The 20,890-nt window shown below is 46.0% G+C and overlaps 1 protein-coding gene across 2 annotated transcripts in view; it reads left to right on the forward strand.

Moving 5' to 3' along the window:
- Positions 1–989: 989 nt before the first annotated feature.
- cbfa2t3 (CBFA2/RUNX1 partner transcriptional co-repressor 3) overlaps positions 990–20,890 on the forward strand; it is a 29,476-nt gene continuing 9,575 nt past the window's right edge. Inside the window, exons 1-5 of one of the 2 annotated variants that reach the window (XM_028955807.1) lie at positions 990–1,644; positions 15,292–15,438; positions 17,548–17,798; positions 17,913–18,002; positions 18,806–18,987. In XM_028955807.1, the coding sequence (XP_028811640.1) occupies positions 1,455–1,644; positions 15,292–15,438; positions 17,548–17,798; positions 17,913–18,002; positions 18,806–18,987 (860 nt within the window). In that variant the 5' untranslated portion in view covers positions 990–1,454. Of the gene's footprint in view, positions 1,645–7,213; positions 8,009–15,291; positions 15,439–17,547; positions 17,799–17,912; positions 18,003–18,805; positions 18,988–20,890 lie in introns of those variants that run through there. The other variant, XM_028955808.1, reaches the window with a different exon arrangement.

Consider the following 20,890-nt stretch of genomic DNA (forward strand, 5'->3'; position numbering starts at 1 on the left):
ACAGGGAAGTCCCAGAAATACTTCTGCAGTTTAGAGTATCAAAAACCTTACAAAAGTCATATAGTTCCACCTGGGCCACACACACACATCCACACACTCTCTACTCTCACATCCCCTGTGCTGACCACCATCTGGGAGGCGTTTGTTGATGACAGACGGTGCATCTGTGTGTTCACATCCCCTTTCACTTCTGCCAGTGTGTGTGTGTGTGTGTGTGTGTGTGTGTGTGTGTGTGTATTTGTTCTCAGACAGATTTTTGCATGAACAGCATATGAACAGTATACCTGAATCATTAAATCTGAACATCATTAAATGTGTTCAGCTATTCTTTGCTCATAAAGCCAGGAAACACTATTGAATATAATATAGACCTGGAAATATGGAAATGTATGTTTTATGAATACATGAACAGCTGTCAGGAGAAAAGTGCTTTCCTCCAGGAAGCATCTCACACTTAGAGAACTGCAGCCTGTATGCGGGTGGTGAACATTCCAAAGGATTTTTTTACACCAAAAAAAAACACATTGCTATAACAATAAGAAAATGAAGGTATAAATTAATCATAGACAAAATCAAAAACACATATGAATTTGCAATATTAGTGTCAGAGGAGCGTTTTATATAAAAAAAAAAGAAATAAAAAAGGCAAATTATTTCCCTGTGATTCACAGTCTGTTTCTTTCTTTTGTAATAGTTTTAAACATGCATTATACACTTTAGCTTTAGTCTTAAAATGTAATAGTGATTTTATTTAAAAATGTGTGATTAATGACCTAAAATAATTGACAAGTGTACTATTTCTATTCGTATTTGTGTATGAACATGTGTGTGAAGTGCAGGGAACAGGGCCATCCGGAGGGAAGAGTGTGCCGCCTGCAGCCACAGCTGGTTCCTGCCAGGGGAGCCGGGTGGAGGCCTGCCCCCACTATCACCTCCAGCCAGCACTGTTCACCTTCCCCTGGGGAAAACACACACACACACACACATTCTCACACAGACGCAGTGAATCGTGTGCAAGCGTGTGTGTGTATGTGGGTGGGTGGGTAGAGACCAGTACATGCTGTCATTCTGCATTTGCTGCTTCCTGACCTGCTGCTACCAGGCTGACCTCCACACAAAGGAGCTTCCAGATGACCTTCACCCTTCCTCACCTCACTGAGCAGAGACTTTCAGAGCGAGCGGCAAGAGGGAAGAGGCAGAAACAGAGACAACTGAAGGAGGAGTGTCTTATAATCACTCCTAACGCACCCACTACCTCACTATATTCATTCATCACTCGCCTTCATACAAGTATGTCAGTTTGTGTTTTGTTCAGATTTGGGTGAAGAAGACAACACAAAAACCAGAAGGTTCCCAGAAGTTTTCCAGGACATTGAAAGGAAATTTTAAAGCATCCTTAGAATCCATTAACGTGGAATACTGGACTGAAGCCGCAGCTGCTGCTGAAGTAGGGAATGCAGAGGGTGTCCACAGAGATGCACTGGAATCTGCGTGGCGGGTCTGAGCTCCATGGAGGTGCAGCGCCTCAGCGGGGCCCGAGGGTGGGACCTCTTATTGTCCCCACGGTAACACTGACCAGTCGCCATGCCACAGCAACGGAACACCGCAGGAACACTTTGCGGAGAATGGGGAGGAGGGTCGGAAGTAAGTTCATCCCACATGTACACACACAGCTTCAGGTGAGAGGCACGTGGCTCGTGGCATGCTAATTACTCTGAACGTGGCCTTGAACTTGTTTTTTTTTTTTGGATGTGGAGGCATGTGCTGGGAATGTGTGTGCTGGGGTGTGAATATTGAAGGAGAATGACTGGGAAATGACCTCCCAAACTGGGAAATGTTAAACCCAAATCCTGAAGATCACATCAAGGGCACCACATGGCACCAGTATCTCGAGGACAAGAGCAGGGTAATGAGAGAGTCTGGTGAGACCAAAAATGCTTATTTGCAGTCATTGATCTCAGGGGACCCGTGGGAGCTGTGTGTTGTGGGGTCCCACTAGAATGGGACAACTTTATGACAATGGCTCAACATGATGAAAAATTTATATATCAGTTGCTCCCATTCTCTGAAGTAATGGGTATCGTGAACATTTAGCAGAATCAGACTTATCTGCAAAGATAAAAAATGGGAGGCAGGCAGGGGGAAGTTTCTCTGGCCGGTCACCATGATACAGGTGGTTGGTGGTGGGGCTTTGTTTGTCTGGATGTGTTAGGTGGTGCTAGTCGTGTTTCTGGCTGGTGCCACAGACAACAGGCACAGCTGTGGTGGGTGATAACCAGGCTGGCAGAGAGACTCTGGAGCACGGGCACATTCTGCCTGCGCCTTATCAGCTCCATGCACACACACAGCCCTCCACAATGAAGACCGTCTGCAGCAGGGAGGGAGAGGGGGACTGATTTCTCGAGAAGGGAGGGGGAATCAAAACAATGCACGAGTTCTCTCTCTATCACAGGTTTCACAGACCTGAACTTAGCTCTCCTCTATAATGCTACCTGTGTGTGTGGCAGACTGATATGTCCTCACATCCCTATTATGCATGTGTCTGTGTGTGTGTGTGTGTGTGTGTGTGTGGATGGCTAGAATACGGGGAATGAACTTGTTTGTAATGGAAGAGGAACCAGTATTGCGGCTTGATGTTTACTGAAGACTGTGATCCCAGTTTCTGAGCTGTGTTAGACCTTGTGATCTGTGTGTGTATGTGTGTGAGGATCTGTGTGGTTACAAATCACATGCTGATTTAAAGAGAGAAAGAATGTGTGACTGTGTGGTGTTCAGATTGTTTGTTAACAGCACATAGCTGAAAACTGTTAATAACTTTATAGCAGCAAGCTACTTCCCACTTTATTTATGCATGTGTTTGTAGTGTGTGTGTGTGTGTGTGTGTGTGTGTGTGTGAGAGAGAGAGAGAGAGAGAGAGAGAGAGAGCTGTTATCCTTCCTATTTCCTTTGCAGCTTTTGCGGTTTGCTTGAGGAGCAGATGTTCACAACTTGATACACAGCGTCATCCCCTATGCCTGCTATCGCATCTCACAATACAACTGCCAGTGTGTGCCAGTGTGCTTCCAAAAGCTCACAGACTTTGTTAGCACACAGGTTCCTGAACAGGCCCAGTTAACAGTGAAAGAGTGCACACATGCACACAGACAGACACACCTGCAACTCTCTCCCCAAACTCAGAAACCATCTTCCTGTCCAACTGTCTCAAACAGCGCGGTCATAACCCTGACCTGGGAACAGTGGCAAGGTGACACAGATTACAATAGCGGAACAAACAATAGAGGCAGAGCCTCAAAACACACCTGATCAAGGTGTTTTCCAAATCTAGTCCAACAATACAGCCAAAGTTAGCTGGAAGTGGTCCACTGATTTGTTGGTGTATTCAGGACACAACCCTGTCCAAAAACATGTCAGTGTTGTATCAAGAAGAATTTAGAACTGAAACTGCTGTCACATCTCTCTCTCCTCCTTTCACCAAACAAATACAGGCTTTTGATTTTAGTAAGTATTCATTAGACAAGAGAATATCTACATTATAGTGAATTATTGCAGCTGACTTGTGTTAAGTAAAAATATGTTTCTGAATTGTAGTAAAGACTAGTGATGTGCAAGCCGATTCAAAAATGTTGCAGCAATGATTTTAAATGACAAGTGAGGAGATTATTTTAATTTTATTTGTTATTAGTTGTTATTATCTAATTTGTGTCCTGTGTGGAGTCTGACCTATGATGAGGATTAATTTTTACTTTTTTTCTTCAAATATATGTGACTGTCATAACTGAATGCCATCGATTGCAATGTATTTAGAAATCATTTTTGCATACACACACACGAACTGAATTATTTTTGAATGGAAGATAATAAAAACATGTAAATGCTGCTACCAACGATCTTCTAATTGTATAACAAAGCAGTTAGGTGAAGACAGGAAGCTTATCTCTGTCCAGCACCATAGCAGCTCTTAAACTGCAGAGAGCTCTGAGTTCATTATCTCTTCATCCAAACAGTGTCTGTATAGAACATGTCTGTGTGCTTTATTCAACAATTCCATCAACACAGACCTGCGTTTCTCAAGCAAATGCTGTTAGTTCATTAGAGGGGCCTCACGCTCTAGAATTCTTTCTCCCCAAATCTGCCTCCACCCATCAAACCACACATCCTAAATAACTATAATTTGCATTTACAATTTACTGACTCTAAATGCAGCTGAATTGCGATGGGCCAAGGAAGGGGGATCTGCACGTCAGAGCACAATGGGGCTAGGTTTCTCTCCACCAGCGAGAGCCCCTTATCTCCTTACAACATGCCGGCCTGTGACAGGCTATAGGAAAGGATTTACAATGTGCCAGCTCAGAGGAGGAAGAGCTCCAGAGACTCTCTCTCTCCTTCGCTCACTCACTTTTTCACTTTTTCTCATTCTCGTACCTCCACGAAGGAAGGAGTGGGTGCCATTTCCATGCCAGGACAATGGGGACCAATCAGTGCTGCCCATCTCTGTCTCCACTCCACTCCTGCGATCAAATAGAGACAATGGAGCCAGAGAATAAAGAGAGCAAGTGTATTTCTGTGTGTGTGTGTGTGTGTGTGTGGGTAGTTCTCATTAAGTAGACACTGGGTGAAGGTCGAGGCAAGAACAGTAATGCTGACAGAGAGTAGTCATTGTTTTGAAGATGACATTTTTGGGAATGGTGGTTGAGGTGGTGAGGGAGGTTGTCACTAAAAGGTGGAGAGTGAGAGCCGTGGCAACAAAGTTGGCAATTAAGCAAACTAAAGAGGAGCTGTCATCTGTCTGACACTGACAAGCTGTCTGCTACAGTAAAGAGCCATCAATCTCTTCACCGCCCTGGTGACAGCAAACCACGGGAACAGCAGCAGCCAGTGGTCTAGCCGCTGTTTCTTCTGTATCAAACGCTGTCCACTTTCTCATATTTCAGCTGTGTCCCGGTCATCAGCTGTTGTATACAGTACTAAGGGTAGGAGCTGTTTATAGATGCAATATTTCTGCACAGAGGAGCATATGATAAAGACCAGTACAATGACGGTGGTTAGGTCTAAATGCCGATGCATGCCCCACACACAAAGACGGGCGCACACTTCTTGTGTGGTCTTCAGAGAAAGCAGCAGGGTTGAGCAGCCTGCACAATAACTTCTCAGCAGGGCATAGGGCCATAAACACTCCATCAAACCCCGGCCACTCAGCAATCCATCTCCCTGACAGTCAAAATCCCAGCATGCTGCATGGCTCCTCTGATAGGGCTCTGATGGGTTAGCTGTGTGTGGTTTGTCCAAGTCTCTTGTGGGTATGTGTGATTGCTAAAAAGTGGTGTGCGCACTGCAGGTCTAAAAAGGCAGATCTAAATGTCCCAGTCAGTCAGCTCCAGGGTCGTCGGCCCTATTAACCAACACAACTCAAGCCCTATCAGCCTGGGTTAGTGCAGACTCAGCACCTCTGCCTCCCTCAGCTCCTCTCTCACAAGTGCTTATGATGACCAGTGCTTATAACTCCAGGATAAAATATGTAGTACAGTTTTTACTAGATCACTAGAACACACATATACACACACAACCAGCCCTTACACTTAAAACTGAATGACTTTCAGTCATTTTTATGCACATTGTTTCACAAATTATTTAACACTCATAGAATTGAGTGTAACACTTGTTGTAAAATAACTTGAACCAACCCTAAAAATGATACAAATTTGGATTTTATTTAAATTAGTTATTGAATTTGTGGTTTTACAGTTGGTATTTGTATGATATTCATTTCAGTATGTCAGAATGAATTATTAGTTTTTTATAAATTTTAGGACTACTGTGGAATTAACAAACAGAAGAGTCACATTATTACATCTATTTGTATCCTAAGAGAAAACACAGCGAATAGCCACCTGAGTGATAATGGCTCCGCGGCCGCCACTGTGCAGCTGTCTCTGTGTACTTTCCTCTGGCTAGGGATTTTTTTCTCTCCGTGTTTTTGAAGGTACAGCCATCACGAGATTTTTGTTTGCTGTGTCTCTCAGACTCTCCCGCTACTGCTTGCAAGGGAAGAAGTTGCAGATGGAGGTTTCTCACTGAGATAACCTGCTTCATCTCCAGTGAGAAATATTCTGAAGTCAGTCACGTTGCACAGTAAGAAAATGAGTATGACAGGTGTGTTGATAGTTAAACAGTCACAATGAAAAGGACTCGACTGATGAAGCAGGAGAAAATGAGAGGCAGCCATTTCTCAGACAGCTGTATTTACAGTACATTTGCAGCCAGAGCCCTCCCTGACTGAGGAATATTTTGTGTGTGAAGAAAAAAAGGCAACTCATATTCATATTCAAATGTTGCATAAAGTGAGCTTGGAAATGCCACTGCACATCCATATTCATCATGGAAGAAACATACACTTCTCTCACTTTCTCTCTTTCTTTTTTGATGCCAAACAGAATCTCCAGCTATTAAATATAGGATGTACAGCAGATTTTAGAACATAATGCCAAAACCAATTATCAGCAACTTTGTTACACCAGCTTCTCAATGAATACACTGTGCCACCTGAGGCTGTCTCTGAACTGAACTACAATAGGCCATAAATAAGAATAAACCACGTGTAAAACACATAAAACCACAAATACAATAATAAGGTCTTGTAGCTATTGGAGTGTTGAATTGTAAGCTGCTGCTCGCAGTCAGCAGCCCAGTTGGACTTGCTGATGCGAGGAAACAGCGGCCCCTAGAGGCGGCGCCCATCACCCTGCACTCCGCACAGCGCCGCGCTGCTTTGTCCTTTCTGGATGCACAATGCAGAAAAATGGATTACTCTGCGGAAAATAGGTCTTTCGAAGAAACACGAAATGTAATATTCTTGGTATTACATCCTTAAGTAATTTAAATATTTGAAACAGTTCATATCTGCATAAATGTGCATCTCCCCCATTCTTCTTGATTTACTCATGAAACCCAGGAATCAAGGCTTTCAAAGCACCATTCGTATTCCTGTTGTATTCTTAAGGGTTTGAAGATGTATTTTCCCCCAATGAAAAAATATTTTCCTAATGACAACAATAGATTTTTCTGCTGAAAGAATAAAATTAAGCTATTTTCATCTTTAAAAAATGACTTTTAACAAGTGAGAATATGTAAAGTCTATGTTGTGTGTACATGGTGAATTGAGGTAAATAAGAGCGCGGCGCCTTTAAGGGGCGGACCCTGGTCGCGAGGAGGCAGTTGTCAGAGTTACGGACGGAGAGAGAGAGAGAGAGAGAGAGGGAGAGAGAGAGAGGGTAGCGGGGTTAGCTGCGCTCCAGATGGTTTTTTAAACGCCGACAGAAGGCTACTGTGGGAACAGAGGACACAGCCATCAGGCGGCAGCGCACTCGACCCACCGACCATCGCACCAACAGGCAGACCGACCCGCGCGGCAGGATGAGCGGCGGCAGACCCGCGCAGATGCACGCCGGCTCCAGATAGTTCCAGATATCATGTTTCAGACTCTTCATTGACTTTTTTTTTTTTTTTTGTCCGGTAACAGTGGGAATATTCACTCCGCAGCGAGGCTCCAGTGTGGATGTAACCATGTTTCTCCATTGGCTGAGAAATTAAATGGGGTGAAAGTGGGCCAGAAGTGGCCACAGCTCTGTATCAGTAATAAAACACCGCGGACAGGATTCCCAGTCGTGTGGAGATGTTGAGCCTCAACCTGCAGCTCCATTCTCGCTTCCTTAAATAAAACCCCGCTGCCAGTCACCGGAGAGCGACAAAAATCAACCAAAGACTTCGACAAAAGTCGCACTAACTTCTAGCTTTCAAAATATACCTCAACATTTCTCTACCCGAGAAGGCCAAAGGAGCACCAATTTCCTCACTGTGATAAAAAACCGTCTATTTTTCCTGCTGAGGTTTAAGCTTTTCTTTTTTCACGTCGTCCATATGATGAGGATTGGGGCGATATAATCGCCCATCCATATTACTGCTGTGGATTATCCTTCCAGAAATTACCTCAGCTTCACCTCGACCTTCATCAGTAAGCTGCATCTTCTCTTTATTCTTCCTTTTCTTTGCATCCTTGCCTTTTTTTTGCCTGAATTCCGTGCATTTTATTTTATTCGCTGCAGATTGGATGTGACGTTCTTTCAGTTCTTGATGTTAAACTTGAAACATTTAAAAGTCATACACTTTCGTCGCTTTAAAAGTTATTATGACACGAGTTTATGTGTTTTAATTGAAATAACTTGGGCCCGTGGTGTGTCTGATGTCGCAATGGGACTGGAAAAGTGTGTGTGTGTGTTTATAAATTTGATGCATTATTACAGTATTACAGTATATGCAGTATTACAAAGTAAAGGCATTTCTGTAATAATTTCAATTAATTTGAATTTTAAATAAAGATTAACACAGAGCACTAATTTAAACTATGCAACTTTAACCAGATTGCGTCCTGAAAATTATTATAGTTTTGTCTGTATTTGTAAGCTCTTGCGAGATTAACTGATTTCATTTGGCAGTGGTAGTAGCTCCCCGTCCTATTAAAATTATTCCAGCTACATTCACACACAGTTAATTAAAACCATCAAATCACACAAGGAGCTGGTGCGCGAGTGTAAAAGGTCATTAAACAATCCTCGCCCAGGAGAGAAGCTGCCGGAGAGCCGGGGGAAGTAGCAGCGATAAAATGGAAATGTTTGCTGCAATGCAGTCTTTTATTTTATTTGAGATGCAAAGTGTATCTGAATTTCAGCTGCATGCTGACTGGTTCGGCTTCTCTTACGCTCTGTCAATCCGGCATTGATTGCTCAAAGTTGTCTACGTTTGACGTATACCCGGCACAGCACATCTCTGTGTCAACTAGGTGTGGGAATCACTCAGAATCTGTGTTGTGTACAGTAACAGTAAGATGTGACAATATTGAAGATTCAGCTACGATATGGTCATAATATCTGTTACCATGTTGTGTGCAGCCAGTGTCCTGGTGATTGTTGCGTGTGTGACGATAATGGCAGTTCTGCTGCCACCGTGTAATTGCAACTGAACTGCACTGCGTGTTTACTGCAGCGTGACCGTGAGAGTGACACACTAGAAGTGACACTGTGTCCTTTGGGGCTCCACCGCAAATCATCACATAGCAACCAAGGGCCGGCGTGTTATGAAACACCAGGCCAGTAATGGGTCCGCGGAGAGGGGCGGCGGCGGCGTGCGGCTTCTTGAAAACGGAGGAACAGATGTTAGCCAAGGTGGGAGAGGTGAGTCACACACCAGCTACTGTCACTCACCCTGGCATGCTCATCAAGTGTCACGAGGACAGTGGCGAAGCGAGCGCGCGTGTGTGTGCCGTGACCTGCCGTGGCACCTGGGGACTGGTGGCGTGTGCGCGCGATGATTATGGTAATTTGAGTGTGGGCGGCGCAGGTGAAGCTGGCCGTCTCGTAATTAACCAGGGGAGCAGATGGCGGTGGGCGGAGGCCGCCAGCCGGGCGGGGGGGGGGCGGTGATGGAGGAGAGTAGGAGAGGGGACGGTTCAGGTGTTCACCGGTGACACAGGTCAAACTGCCTGAGCGCCCACACACGCCACACGGTATAATTCATCATCAAATACAGATCAGTCACACAGTGACCTGGGATACGAAAATGCACATTTCATGTTGAATAGAAGCGGCTCCGCTGTCCTGGAATCTCAACCTGCTGGCAGCTGGGCAGATTACCAATCCTAATTCCTAATGCACTAATGCCATTGTGCACTTCTACACACGCGCATCGCCATGCTGGAATGCTCGTCTCTGAAGAAGAGTGGCAGCGGCAGAGATTATTGGAATATTGAAGAAGTGAATCAGCCCAGAACAGCCTCTCTTATTACTGTCTGTTTTATTGGATGCAAGCAGCCAAGGGTCTTAGGCAGAAAACGACTGGACGTTCCGGATTCATGGAGAACAGTACAGAAGTTGCGTTTGTGTGCTGGATTAAAATCTATGCATTTGACTGTGTACTGAACTGTCTCACTGGTGGCCACCTAATGTGCTTTTGTTGCCATTGTCATGTAAGATCTATGTTCGCGCTGGTTGTCTCAGCACACAAACACACACAAAACTTGTCTGTGTGAGGAAACCACCATCAGAATGTTTTTTTCTTAATCTTTTTTTGTGAATCGGCAGCTAAAGGAAAAGTTTCACACACACACACACACACACACACACACACAATACAATGTGTGTGACAAAAGACGTGAGGTTCATCTCACAGAAATGTTGCCGGTGTGTTTGTGGTGTGTTCTGTATGACAGTGAGCAGTACTGGCCAGCAGCTGGCCGGTGAGAGAGAGAGAGAGAGAGCAGCTGTCACACCTGCCACACCGGAAGTGCTGCCCCGCCTCCTCAGGAAGTGATGTCAGCGGCGTGGGCGTCGGCAGCAGATGTTCCTCCTTGTTGTTATTGGCAGGAGTTCCTCTCGTGTTTGTCAGGGATCGTCAGCTTCCTCCAGAGGAGCTCTGCGACGCCGTCTTATTCCCAAGCTGCACTTCAGCTGCTGGCGCGCGATTAGGGGAGTAATTAAAAGCTTGATGAGCTAATTGATGCAAGGTGAAGTTGCAGGTGTTTTGATGGGGAGCTTGTTTGTGTGGAGGAGAGAAGTAAACAGATTCTGCTTGACTGGGAACGAGCCTTTCCTGCTCCCCGTGGGGAACAGTCCTGTTCCGGTTCACACAGCGAAAAAGCCCAGTTGGAACCAAATATTAGCTGATTTTTCCAGCGATGACATCAGTGGGCATGTCCGTCTGGCACTTCTCTGCAGTGGACCAAATTTGGACCTGTCTACTAGATGGCATGATTTATTAGTCTCACAAGTGGGAAATGTAACTACTGCAGCATTACTAATGGTGTTGAGCATTTAGGTTTGTAGCCTGGATTGAAATATTGAAACTGCGTCTGATTACCGAGTATCTCCCCGCATCTTCTCATTTTTAGGGGTTGTCTCAACTTCAATGTCATATCCGGAGAGATCAGGTGACCATCACAGTGCTTGTGTCAACTTGCTAAAATTCCCACCATGACTCTTTTAGGGTCCTATGATATCTGCGGTGTGGAAAATGCAGACAGAATTGGTGAAGAGGCTGTCAGTGTCGAATCCGGGCTGCTCGCTCAATCGGTTCCGTGCAAACTCAGTGTAGTTCACAGAGGGTGGAGAACAGTGATGAGGGTGGAGAACAGGTGGAGAGGGTGGAGAACAGTGATGAAATGTCATTTGTCATATTGCATTTGAACTTTTTTCCCCCATCTACATTTACATTTTACATTTACAGCATTTATCAGAGGCCCTTATCCAGAGCGACTTACAATCAGTAATTACAGGGACAGTCTCCCCTGGAGCAACTTAAGGATAAGTGTCTTGCTCAGGGACACAATGGTAGTAAGTGGGATTTGAACCTGTGTCTCCTGGTTCACAGGCGAGTGTCTTACCCACTAGGCTACTACCACTCCCATCTAGTCCATATTAGGTGAATAAAAACATTTATAATGGAAAACATGGAAATCAGAAGAATTCAAATGGAAAAATACAGAATTTAAAAAATAAAACTGATTTCCCTACTCTTTAATAAAGCCACAGGCACCAGTTTATAGCATGTGTGATGTTGTCAGAGGTTACATGCTGTCCAAGAGGTCTCCTTATTTTCCTTTTAATTCTGTCCCCAGTTGAGTCCATATGTTTCACCATCCCTCTCTCACTCACTCTTTCCTTTATCTTCACTTTATTCCTCTCCATTTCATTTCTTTTTGTCTCTCTCTGGTTGTGGTGGCAGATGTGTGAGTGACGGCTGTGTGCCCACAGCGCTGGCAGTCCCCAGGTGGTGAAGATGACAGTTATTGATGTTCAGGTGTTCTCCAGCTCCCTCCCTCTGAGCAGCAGTTAGACAGGCGTTACTGGCGGATCCACAACTAGAACCATGAAGAAACGCAGCAAAGCAACAGGAGTCTGGATGAGCGGCCCCTGATCTTCCCACCCGGCAGATCCCGGCTTCACATTCGCCACGGCAAACACTGCAGAGTCTCACTGGGATATAAGATGTTGCGAACAGTCTGTGTGTGAGTCTGTGTATGTGTCGCCACATACACTGTGCTGCTGTAACATACTCAACGTTTTCCCGGGCCGCAAAGTTGTTCTTGGCACCGCCTGTGGCAGCAGAATCTCACAAATTCTTTCCTTTATTTAGGAATGGCTGAGCGTGTGTGTGTGTGAGTGTGTGTGTGTGTGGGTACGCGTGTATAAAGCATCTTGCTGCAACATCTGGGTTCTATTACGGCGAGGGGAGTTTTTCTCGTCTCTCTGGCCAGCTGCTGCCCGCTGCTGCTCTTGTTCGAGCGTCCAGTGTGGAGATCCCACTTCACCACGGCAACAGTGCAGACTGGGCGTGTGGAGGGTGACCACACAGACAGGAGCGTCCCCAGCCGGGCCTAGTCTCAGCTATCCTGTCCCTTTTTGTCCTGTTTTGTCTCTGCACATTCAAATGATGAAAGACACAACCCCCTGACCCCAAACCAATCTGGATATACAGATGTTATAAATTATGCAGCAACTGAATGATTATTTACATTTACAGCATTTATCAGACACTCTTTATATGGGCCAGTGGTAGCCTAGTGGGTAAGAAAGTGGACTTGTAATCAGAAGGTTGCAGGTTCAAACCGCCAAGGTGCCACTCAGGTCCCCTTGATCAAAGTACCGTCCCTACACACTTCTCCCGGGTGCCTGTCATGGCTGCCCACTGTCACTAAAGGTGATTGTTAAAAGCCGAGGACACCTATCGTCATGTCACCATGTGCTGTGCTGCAGTGTTTTACAATGACAATCACTTCACTTTCACTTTATTCAGAGCGCCTTACAATCAGTAGTTATAGGGACAGTAGATGATGGGGTCAGGTGGTGACGGAACCCCATCAACCGCCTCGCTGATGAATAATTATTTTTACCTTACAATCAGACGTTCTCATCAATGATGATGATGAGGGGTGGACAGACAGGATGCCCTTTAACTTTCATCACCATGAATCAGCTCTGAACGTTGTGTTGGATTATTGAGGACATTCAGGCAGTGGGAGAAAACAGTGGGATGATGTGGGTCACTGTGGGGAGTGTGTGTGTGTGTGTGTGTGTGAGACAGAGCAGGGGCCTCCGTTCTCCTCCATCTCCAGCTGCCCCTGATGGAGAGCAGATGTGGGAAAGCAGGCGGCCGGGCAGAGCGCCAGAGCAGCTGGGGAAATTAAAAACAACTACATTCCAGCAGAGAGAGAGAGAGAAAGAGAAAGGGAGAGGGGATGGTGAGAGAGGAACACTTTATTACGAACCAGTCGTGTTACAAAAGACAAAAGTAAAATAAAAAAAAATCAATCAAACAAAAAACCCAGTCTGTGTGAGAGACAAAGAGAGAGGAGGGTCGAGACACACACAGGATACCATGAAGAAAACCAAATCATTACATTTTGGGTAGAAGCACATGTGCTGGTATACTAAACACAACCTTGAAATAAAGAAGAATTATAAATGTATGTCAGTGTGTGCATGTATGTGTGAGAGAGAGAGAAGAGAGATGAACAGCATGTGTGGACTGCCTTATAAGTGTGAGGTGTATCTATCACACACAGATGCAGTCTGTCCATTCCACCGTAGCTGTCAATCAGTGAGGAACTGTCCAATCAGAAGCGGGATCATCTGGTGGGCAGGTGGCGGTGTGGAGTGGGATGTGCTCTAGATCATTTGTTTCAGTACAAGTGGACTATCGCTGGTTTGAGTTGGTGCACAGATGGCCACAGATGGGGGAAGGGTTTTTTTTTTTTTTTTTTGGACTTTCTAATGTATTAAAAGAAGAAGACTGAGTGTGAGAGACACCAGCCCTGTCCCACAGCTGGTCAGATTAAACAGCTGTCCATAATCCCACACACACACACTTCTCCCACCCCCTAGGGAGACTTGGATGGGGCAATTCCCAGAATCCCATGGGAATGAACACACTAAAGGGGGGGTCTGCGTGTTCATGTGATTGGGTGGAGTTGTTCATTTTCAGACAGAAAGTCTGAGTTGGGGATGCGTGGTGAGTAATGGTGAGTCCAGGTATGATGTGCAGCCCCTGCGCAGCCGGGCCGGGTGACAGATGGACCAGTCCTGCCCGTCTGGCCTCCTTCCTTCTCTGGCACAGGCCACAGGACAGTGTGTGTGTATGTGTGTGTTGCAGTACAGTACCTGTCTACATTTGGCCAGAGTGGATAGAATCTGGAGCCAAGCTGCCCTCTCGCCCTCTCTCTCCGTGGACCTGTGGTTGGCTGCTGCTCTGGCACCCGGGCACCTTGTTATGTTTGATGGCTGCAGAATGATTGGAGGCTGCTTAATGTTGGAGTTTGGGTGTTTCTGCCTTACAAATCATCATGGATTGTAAAAGTTCGGGTCAGAACGTAAACAGAAGCTGGTTACATGATGAAAAGCTGCTGATGCTGAGAGATCTGAGATCAGGGTGATGCTTTCTGTCATAGTGCTTGATATGATGACTGTCCCCGTCTGCATGGTCACTTTGTCCCCTGTAAGGTCGTGGTCCAGTTATGTGGCTGCGGGTTTATTTTGTCGCTAGCCATTGGGGGGTGGGGGGGGGTCGGACTCTACACAGCTCGGGCGTGGCCGTGTGAGGTCGTGCCTGGAGGTGTGTGGTAAAACCCCGGAGCAGCTGATGCTGCCGTGTTGGAGACGTGCATGCAGTGCTCATATGGCCAAATCCTTTTCCTTCTTTGGTCCCGGTAGGATGGGGGTCCTTCTTTTCCCAGTGGGGGTGTTAAAGTTTTATGCAGCGGGGTCCATGATCGACAGCAGCAGAGGGCTCTGTGACAGACAGCAGCAGATCCAGCTGCACTTGTCACTGACCGTCAACTTGCCACGGCCGTACGGTGTGTGTGTGTGTGTGTGTGTGTGTAGTGAGACGGGACAGATGCATGTGTGTGTGTTTGGGGGGGGCATGTAGGACACCAATGGGAATGTATGTGTAGGGGGGTCTCAGCAGCTGAGCCCACAGAGCAGGTGCTGCTGGAGGTTTCTAGATATTTACCATGGCCACCACCCCCCCTACGGAATCGGTCTCAGTCTCAGTGGGGCTGCATGGCTTGTTTGGCTGAGCAGTGCAGTGGAAACTCCTCTGGTCATTGCAGCCTGAGGCCTTCTACAGGATAAGTGCTTTGACGTGGAGGTTGCGACCACCTCTGTTTACCCTGCATGTGTGTTTGTGTGTGAGTGTGTGTGCAATTCAGTCAGACTCAAACCCCTGTCTCGCCTCTTTTTTCCACAGATAGCAGAGAGCTGCCATTTGGAACAATGCCAGATTCACCTGCCGATGTCAAAACCCAGCCCAGGTCGACTCCACCCACTATGCCGCCCCCACCTCCTGCAATTAGCCAGGTGGCCAATCGCAATGCCTCGTTCACACCCACTACCAGTAAGTTGCGTCACTGCTGCATCCTACTGTGGTCGAGTTAGACTAGGTGTGTATCAGCAGCGGGGCTGAACCTGGCTGGATCACCTACACTTGCCATTTTAATCCTCAGGCCACCAGCACCACAGAGTAGAGCTCCAGGAAAAGTTTTTTTTCTTACTGTCAGGATATTGGAACTATGTACGGGATGGTAGTAGCCTAGTGGGTAACACACTTGCCTATGAACCAGAAGACTACAGAGTCACAGGTTCAAACCCCACTTAATACCATTGTGTCCCTGAGCAAGACACTTAACCCTAAGTTGCTCCAGGGGGACTGTCCCTGTAACTACTGATTGTAAGTCGCTCTGGATAAGAGCGTCTGAAAAATGCCATAAATGTAAATGTAAATGTAAATGTACACAAACACACATATGTATAGTGCACATACACACACACACATACACTTGTGTATATTTCTATAATGTACTTTTCAGTATATTTTAGTAATCTCTATTGAGTTTTATGTAGCGTAATTTATCCTTTTTTATTAAAAATATATTTATTGGAGCACTCAGGGTTACAACTGAGCAAGTGACATTCACTTAAAGTTGCATTGTAATATACTGATGAACTGACAACAAAGCTGACAACTGTAAAAACAATTATCCAGGTCTTATTAAGGGCACTGTGTCCTTGTCATGGTGACAGTGCCATTGTCAGCTCCTGGGCTCTTTGCTGATCTCTTCCCTATATAGTCAGTAGGACGTATTGTATCACCTGTTGTGCTGGTTGTGCTCTCTTTCTCCTGCTCCGTCCCTCCCTGGTTTTCACCCTGAACCAGAACACAAGTGCAGGGTCATGCAGGGTCGCATGAAGCCATATTTGCACACAAGCATTTGAACAGATATTGTTTAAATGTTGTTCCATACTGATCTCTTTCCAATTACATTTGCCCAAACATTTGCAATGAAGAATTACATGCAATTTCACACTTCATACGTTGCCTTTAATCCTTTTTCATAAGAAATGAAAGCGTGCAGGAATAAGATTGATTGAATCAATGGTATAGATCTGATCAAGTTGTGTAATTTGATGACTTTCATTCAATATCATCCCACTGTGCACTGTGTATTTTGCCCTTCTGTGGAACTGGTCACATATAATCTGACTGTACTCCCAAGGGGAGGTGTAGGGGTTGAGTGCAGCAGAGTGATGGGTTGAGAGACCGGGAGGGGGTGGTGCGCATGTGCGCTGTGAGCTCAATATAGCAACACACCTGCCGCTGATATAAAAGTATCACAAGACAGCAGGCCTATTTTTGGCCTCCTCTTTAACAGATTCCTCTAATAGCTGCATCCTACTGAGTAAAAGACAGACACAGCAGTAGGCTGTATGTGTGTGTCTGAGAGACAGGTCAGAGACAACTGAAATATGTATAGCCAGGACACACACAGTCCAGTACGGTCACATGTACCTCATTTGTGCTATACTGGTGCTGGTGCCAGGTGCCGTTCTGGTGCTTGGCCGGTGCAGAACTGAGAACTGGTCCGCATTTACACTAGACAGGAGCTCAGTGTGACCTGTATGATAATGCATCACAGGTCACGCTCACTAAACTAAGCTAAGCCACTGCCACTTTTACACAGCCCCTTCTTTTGTCCCTGTTATCTTTCTTCCATTTCTTTTTAGCCTATTGACAAATGGGTTGTTCGTGGGAAGTTCCTCCCTTATCCCTTCATACACTTTCTTCTAGTGCACTAGAACTAGTACTGGACTATTGGGTGCTTTTTTCTCTTCTAAAGCTGCTAATCACTCCGCCCACCGCTCGTTAGGTCACAGGTTCTCACTATGAGACCAGCTAAGCTTAGGGGCTGCTGCCATGGAAAACCATGGCACTGCTTTTTTTCTGTATTTGTGTATGTGGGTGTATTTGGTTAGTGTGTCCCAGTTAACTCCATCCATAGAGTCATTCAAAGAACCATTTTTACTGTAGTTCACCATCTACTGACCACAATCCCATTGTGACCCCCATCTGGAACCATGAATGTGTTTTGTACTAATATAGTGCAGTGATGATGTCAGGACATTAGTGCTAACACCAACATGAACACTCTCTGTCTCTCTGCCTCAGTGCTGAATGGCAGCAGTGGGACCAGCCACTCACCCACAGCGCTCAATGGTGGCCCATCGACGCCCAATGGATTTAGCAACGGCCCTGCTGCCTCGTCAAGTGCCGCCCTGTCCACCCAGCAGTTGCCCCCGGCCTGCGGCGCCCGGCAGCTGTGTAAGCTGAAGCGCTTCCTCACTACTCTGCAGCAGTTTGGCAATGACATCTCACCTGAGATCGGCGAGCGTGTGCGTAGCCTCGTGCTGGGCCTGGTGGTGAGTTCAGCCTTGCCTCTGTGCATGATGGTCTTTGCATCATCTGAATATCTGATATTTCTATTTACCTTTCCCTAATTTTGATGTCCAAGTTGTACGTTGTTGTCTCCACAGAACTCTACTTTGACCATTGAAGAGTTCCATTCCAAACTCCAGGAGGCAACCAACTTCCCCCTGAGGCCATTTGTCATTCCATTCCTCAAGGTAAGGAATGAAAACACACACACCATCTCCAGCCCTATAAAGAGACAGTCTTTTCTCATGATGAACCATATGGAATCTAGAAAACACCTCAGACAAACAAAAAGTCATGAAATGGTGGCCAACACACAGGCTAAAGATGGATTATTTAGGCGTGTGTGTGTGCGCACAGAGATTACTGGAGTCGGGTGGATGCAGATGCCTACGCTGCCCACCATGCCAGCCTGCCGTGGCACTGTGTCCTCTCCATATGTTCCTCATTTGTTCCCCATTAAGGCCCCACACTGCTGTTTACCCCAAAGACAGAGGGGGTGAGGGCAGATTTTTCTGACACATGTTGACGGTGGCCTCAAGCTGGACTCACTTCTCAGAGCTGATCCCTGATCAAGCTTATACTCTCACAGACACACACACATGAACATCTACAAACGTATGGATCCACACCTGCACATACACACACACAAAAATGTACTCTGACTCACATACAAGCAAAGCACAAAACACACAGCACACTGGCACTGATGCAGTACAGAAACGCTCCCCCTTCATCTGTGGGAAATATGTGTGTGTCTTTCCACTGGCTGCACTGCATCACACAGTCAGGCGAGTCTCCTCCCAGCAGAGGAACTGGGGGGTGGGGTGCTGGGTGGGCTTATGTCTAAATTAGTGTTATCTCATGTCTGAACCCTCTCTCAATAACACACACTCTCTCTCTCTCACACACACACACACACACACACACACACACACACATATTCTTTCCCTTGTTCATTTCTTCCCACTGATTCCTGTCACTCTTCTCTCAGGCCAATCTGCCGCTGCTCCAGAGGGAGTTACTTCACTGTGCCCGGATGGCTAAACAGACCCCAGCTCAGTACCTGGCCCAGCACGAGCAGCTGCTGCTGGACGCCAACGTCAGCTCACCGCTGGACTCATCCGAGATCATGCTGGAGCTCAACGAGCATGGCAAGAGACGCACACCAGAAAGGTACTAACGCTGTTCCTGTACTACACCCACTACATATCATGTGATCAGAAACTGAGAGAGAGAGAGCGATTGCAGTGAGTCTCTGTACATGAATGCACCGCACACAGTCGCTTTAGTACAGCTCAGCTTATTCTCCAAAGAAGTCTACTTTAGTACATCAGGCCAATATTGGCTCTCCATTCTGTATTGATCTTGTTCTTCTGCTTGTCCTTTTTTAACACCTTTACACTCCTATTTACCACCGTCCTGCTCCTTAAGCTATAAAAGCTGAAACCAGTAACTGGCTGGCGGTCAGTTCTTTTTCAGGGGGGGTTTAAAATGTGGTGGCCTATATGTAAGCAGCTCTTACTTTAATGATGCGTCCATCCATTCACTTTATTGTTTATTTGTTGACTTGTTAAACACTCCCATAAAATGAAAGTCTGGGCTCCAGAGAGAAAGGGTCATTGGAATGAAATGAGATGTCTCAGTAGACATGATTAGGCCACACCTCATTCTGAGGTCTAACCCCATGATATTTAGTCTTTTCAGACTGGTCCAGAGGTATGGGACAGGACTCAGCACAGGACATGGTGCAGCAGGAAGTGGTGGCTGGACACCTTCCTTTTCTGTGTCTGAAAGTTGAGTCATGGCCACTGGACTTTCTTTCTTTAATGTAGACACGTTTCATTCTGCATCCACAGAACTTTGTCAATCTGAGGGAAGTTGGCTTGTGACCACAAATGTATCCTCCTGGTTGGTTTCACCTCACTCCTGCCTTGAATAGGCTCGTTAAGTGAAGCTAAGGCAGGGGGAGGGGGGTGGGTAGATGTGACAGCCTCGCCCTGACAGCTCCTTCCTTTACTGTATTAGATCCTGTGTATGTCAATGAGTTATTGAACTGATTTTCATCAGTTTGAAGTAGAATAAGGAAAGATAGTCCATTTGCATGAGTAGACCCGTTTCCTCTTTGCCATCAATAGGAGCTTATCAGGGTCTTCATCACAAGACATTTACATTTACAGCATTTATCAGACGCCCTTATCCAGAGCGACTTACAATCAGCAGTTACAGGGACAGTCCCCCTGGAGCAACTTAGGGTTAAGTCTCTTGCTCAGGTACACAATGATAGTAAGTGGGATTCGAACCCGGGTCTTCATAGGCGAGTGTGTTACCCACTAGGCTACTACCACAAGACACTTTTACTGCAGCTGCTGTTCTCCAGATCTTTCTCAGTTGCTGTAATTTTTTACCCTGTGCAGCCCAACACTTTTGTGAACCACTGAGCCTTCCACTTTGGACATGAGAAACCCACCAGTGGACAGACTTTTATATAACCTAGAAGTTTTCATGAAATTTTGCTTGATCTTAATAAGTGTTTGCACTTATCTATCTCTAAATGACCTCCTCACTACAATATTCCTTACAGTCATTATCTTCCGTGGTCTCACAGCTCACTTTTGTGCTGTTTTTCCTTTAGAAACAATTATTTCGGTAGAAGGCTCTTTGTTTTTAGCTACCATTAACTCATCAAAGTTCAGGTCAGGTTCAGCCCTGACACCCATTCCACATGTTTATTTCATGTAACTACTATACTGATGCAAGCAGGCTTGTGAAAATGAGCTGTCTGTGGTGCTGATTGACCCTGAGGCATTACTGGGTGTTCAGAAATCTAAATTAAAACCTGCTACAATCACTGGAGGCTGATCCTCCAGTGATTGAACACACCACGAAACAGACATGCACCACACTACCTTTTCACACAGCCTCATAATGTCTGGCAGCTTTCTGTGACTCTGTTCAGTACCATGGAACAAAACAACAACTGGTATTTACGGATTTAAGAGCCTCCCTCCCTCCCTCCCTCTTTCCTTTCACTGCTCTCGCTACCTCGTTAGTCTCCCTGCAGATGCCCATATGTCAG

Source organism: Denticeps clupeoides, chromosome 16, assembly GCF_900700375.1.
Source record: "Denticeps clupeoides chromosome 16, fDenClu1.1, whole genome shotgun sequence".
NCBI classification, from domain to species: domain Eukaryota; kingdom Metazoa; phylum Chordata; class Actinopteri; order Clupeiformes; family Denticipitidae; genus Denticeps; species Denticeps clupeoides.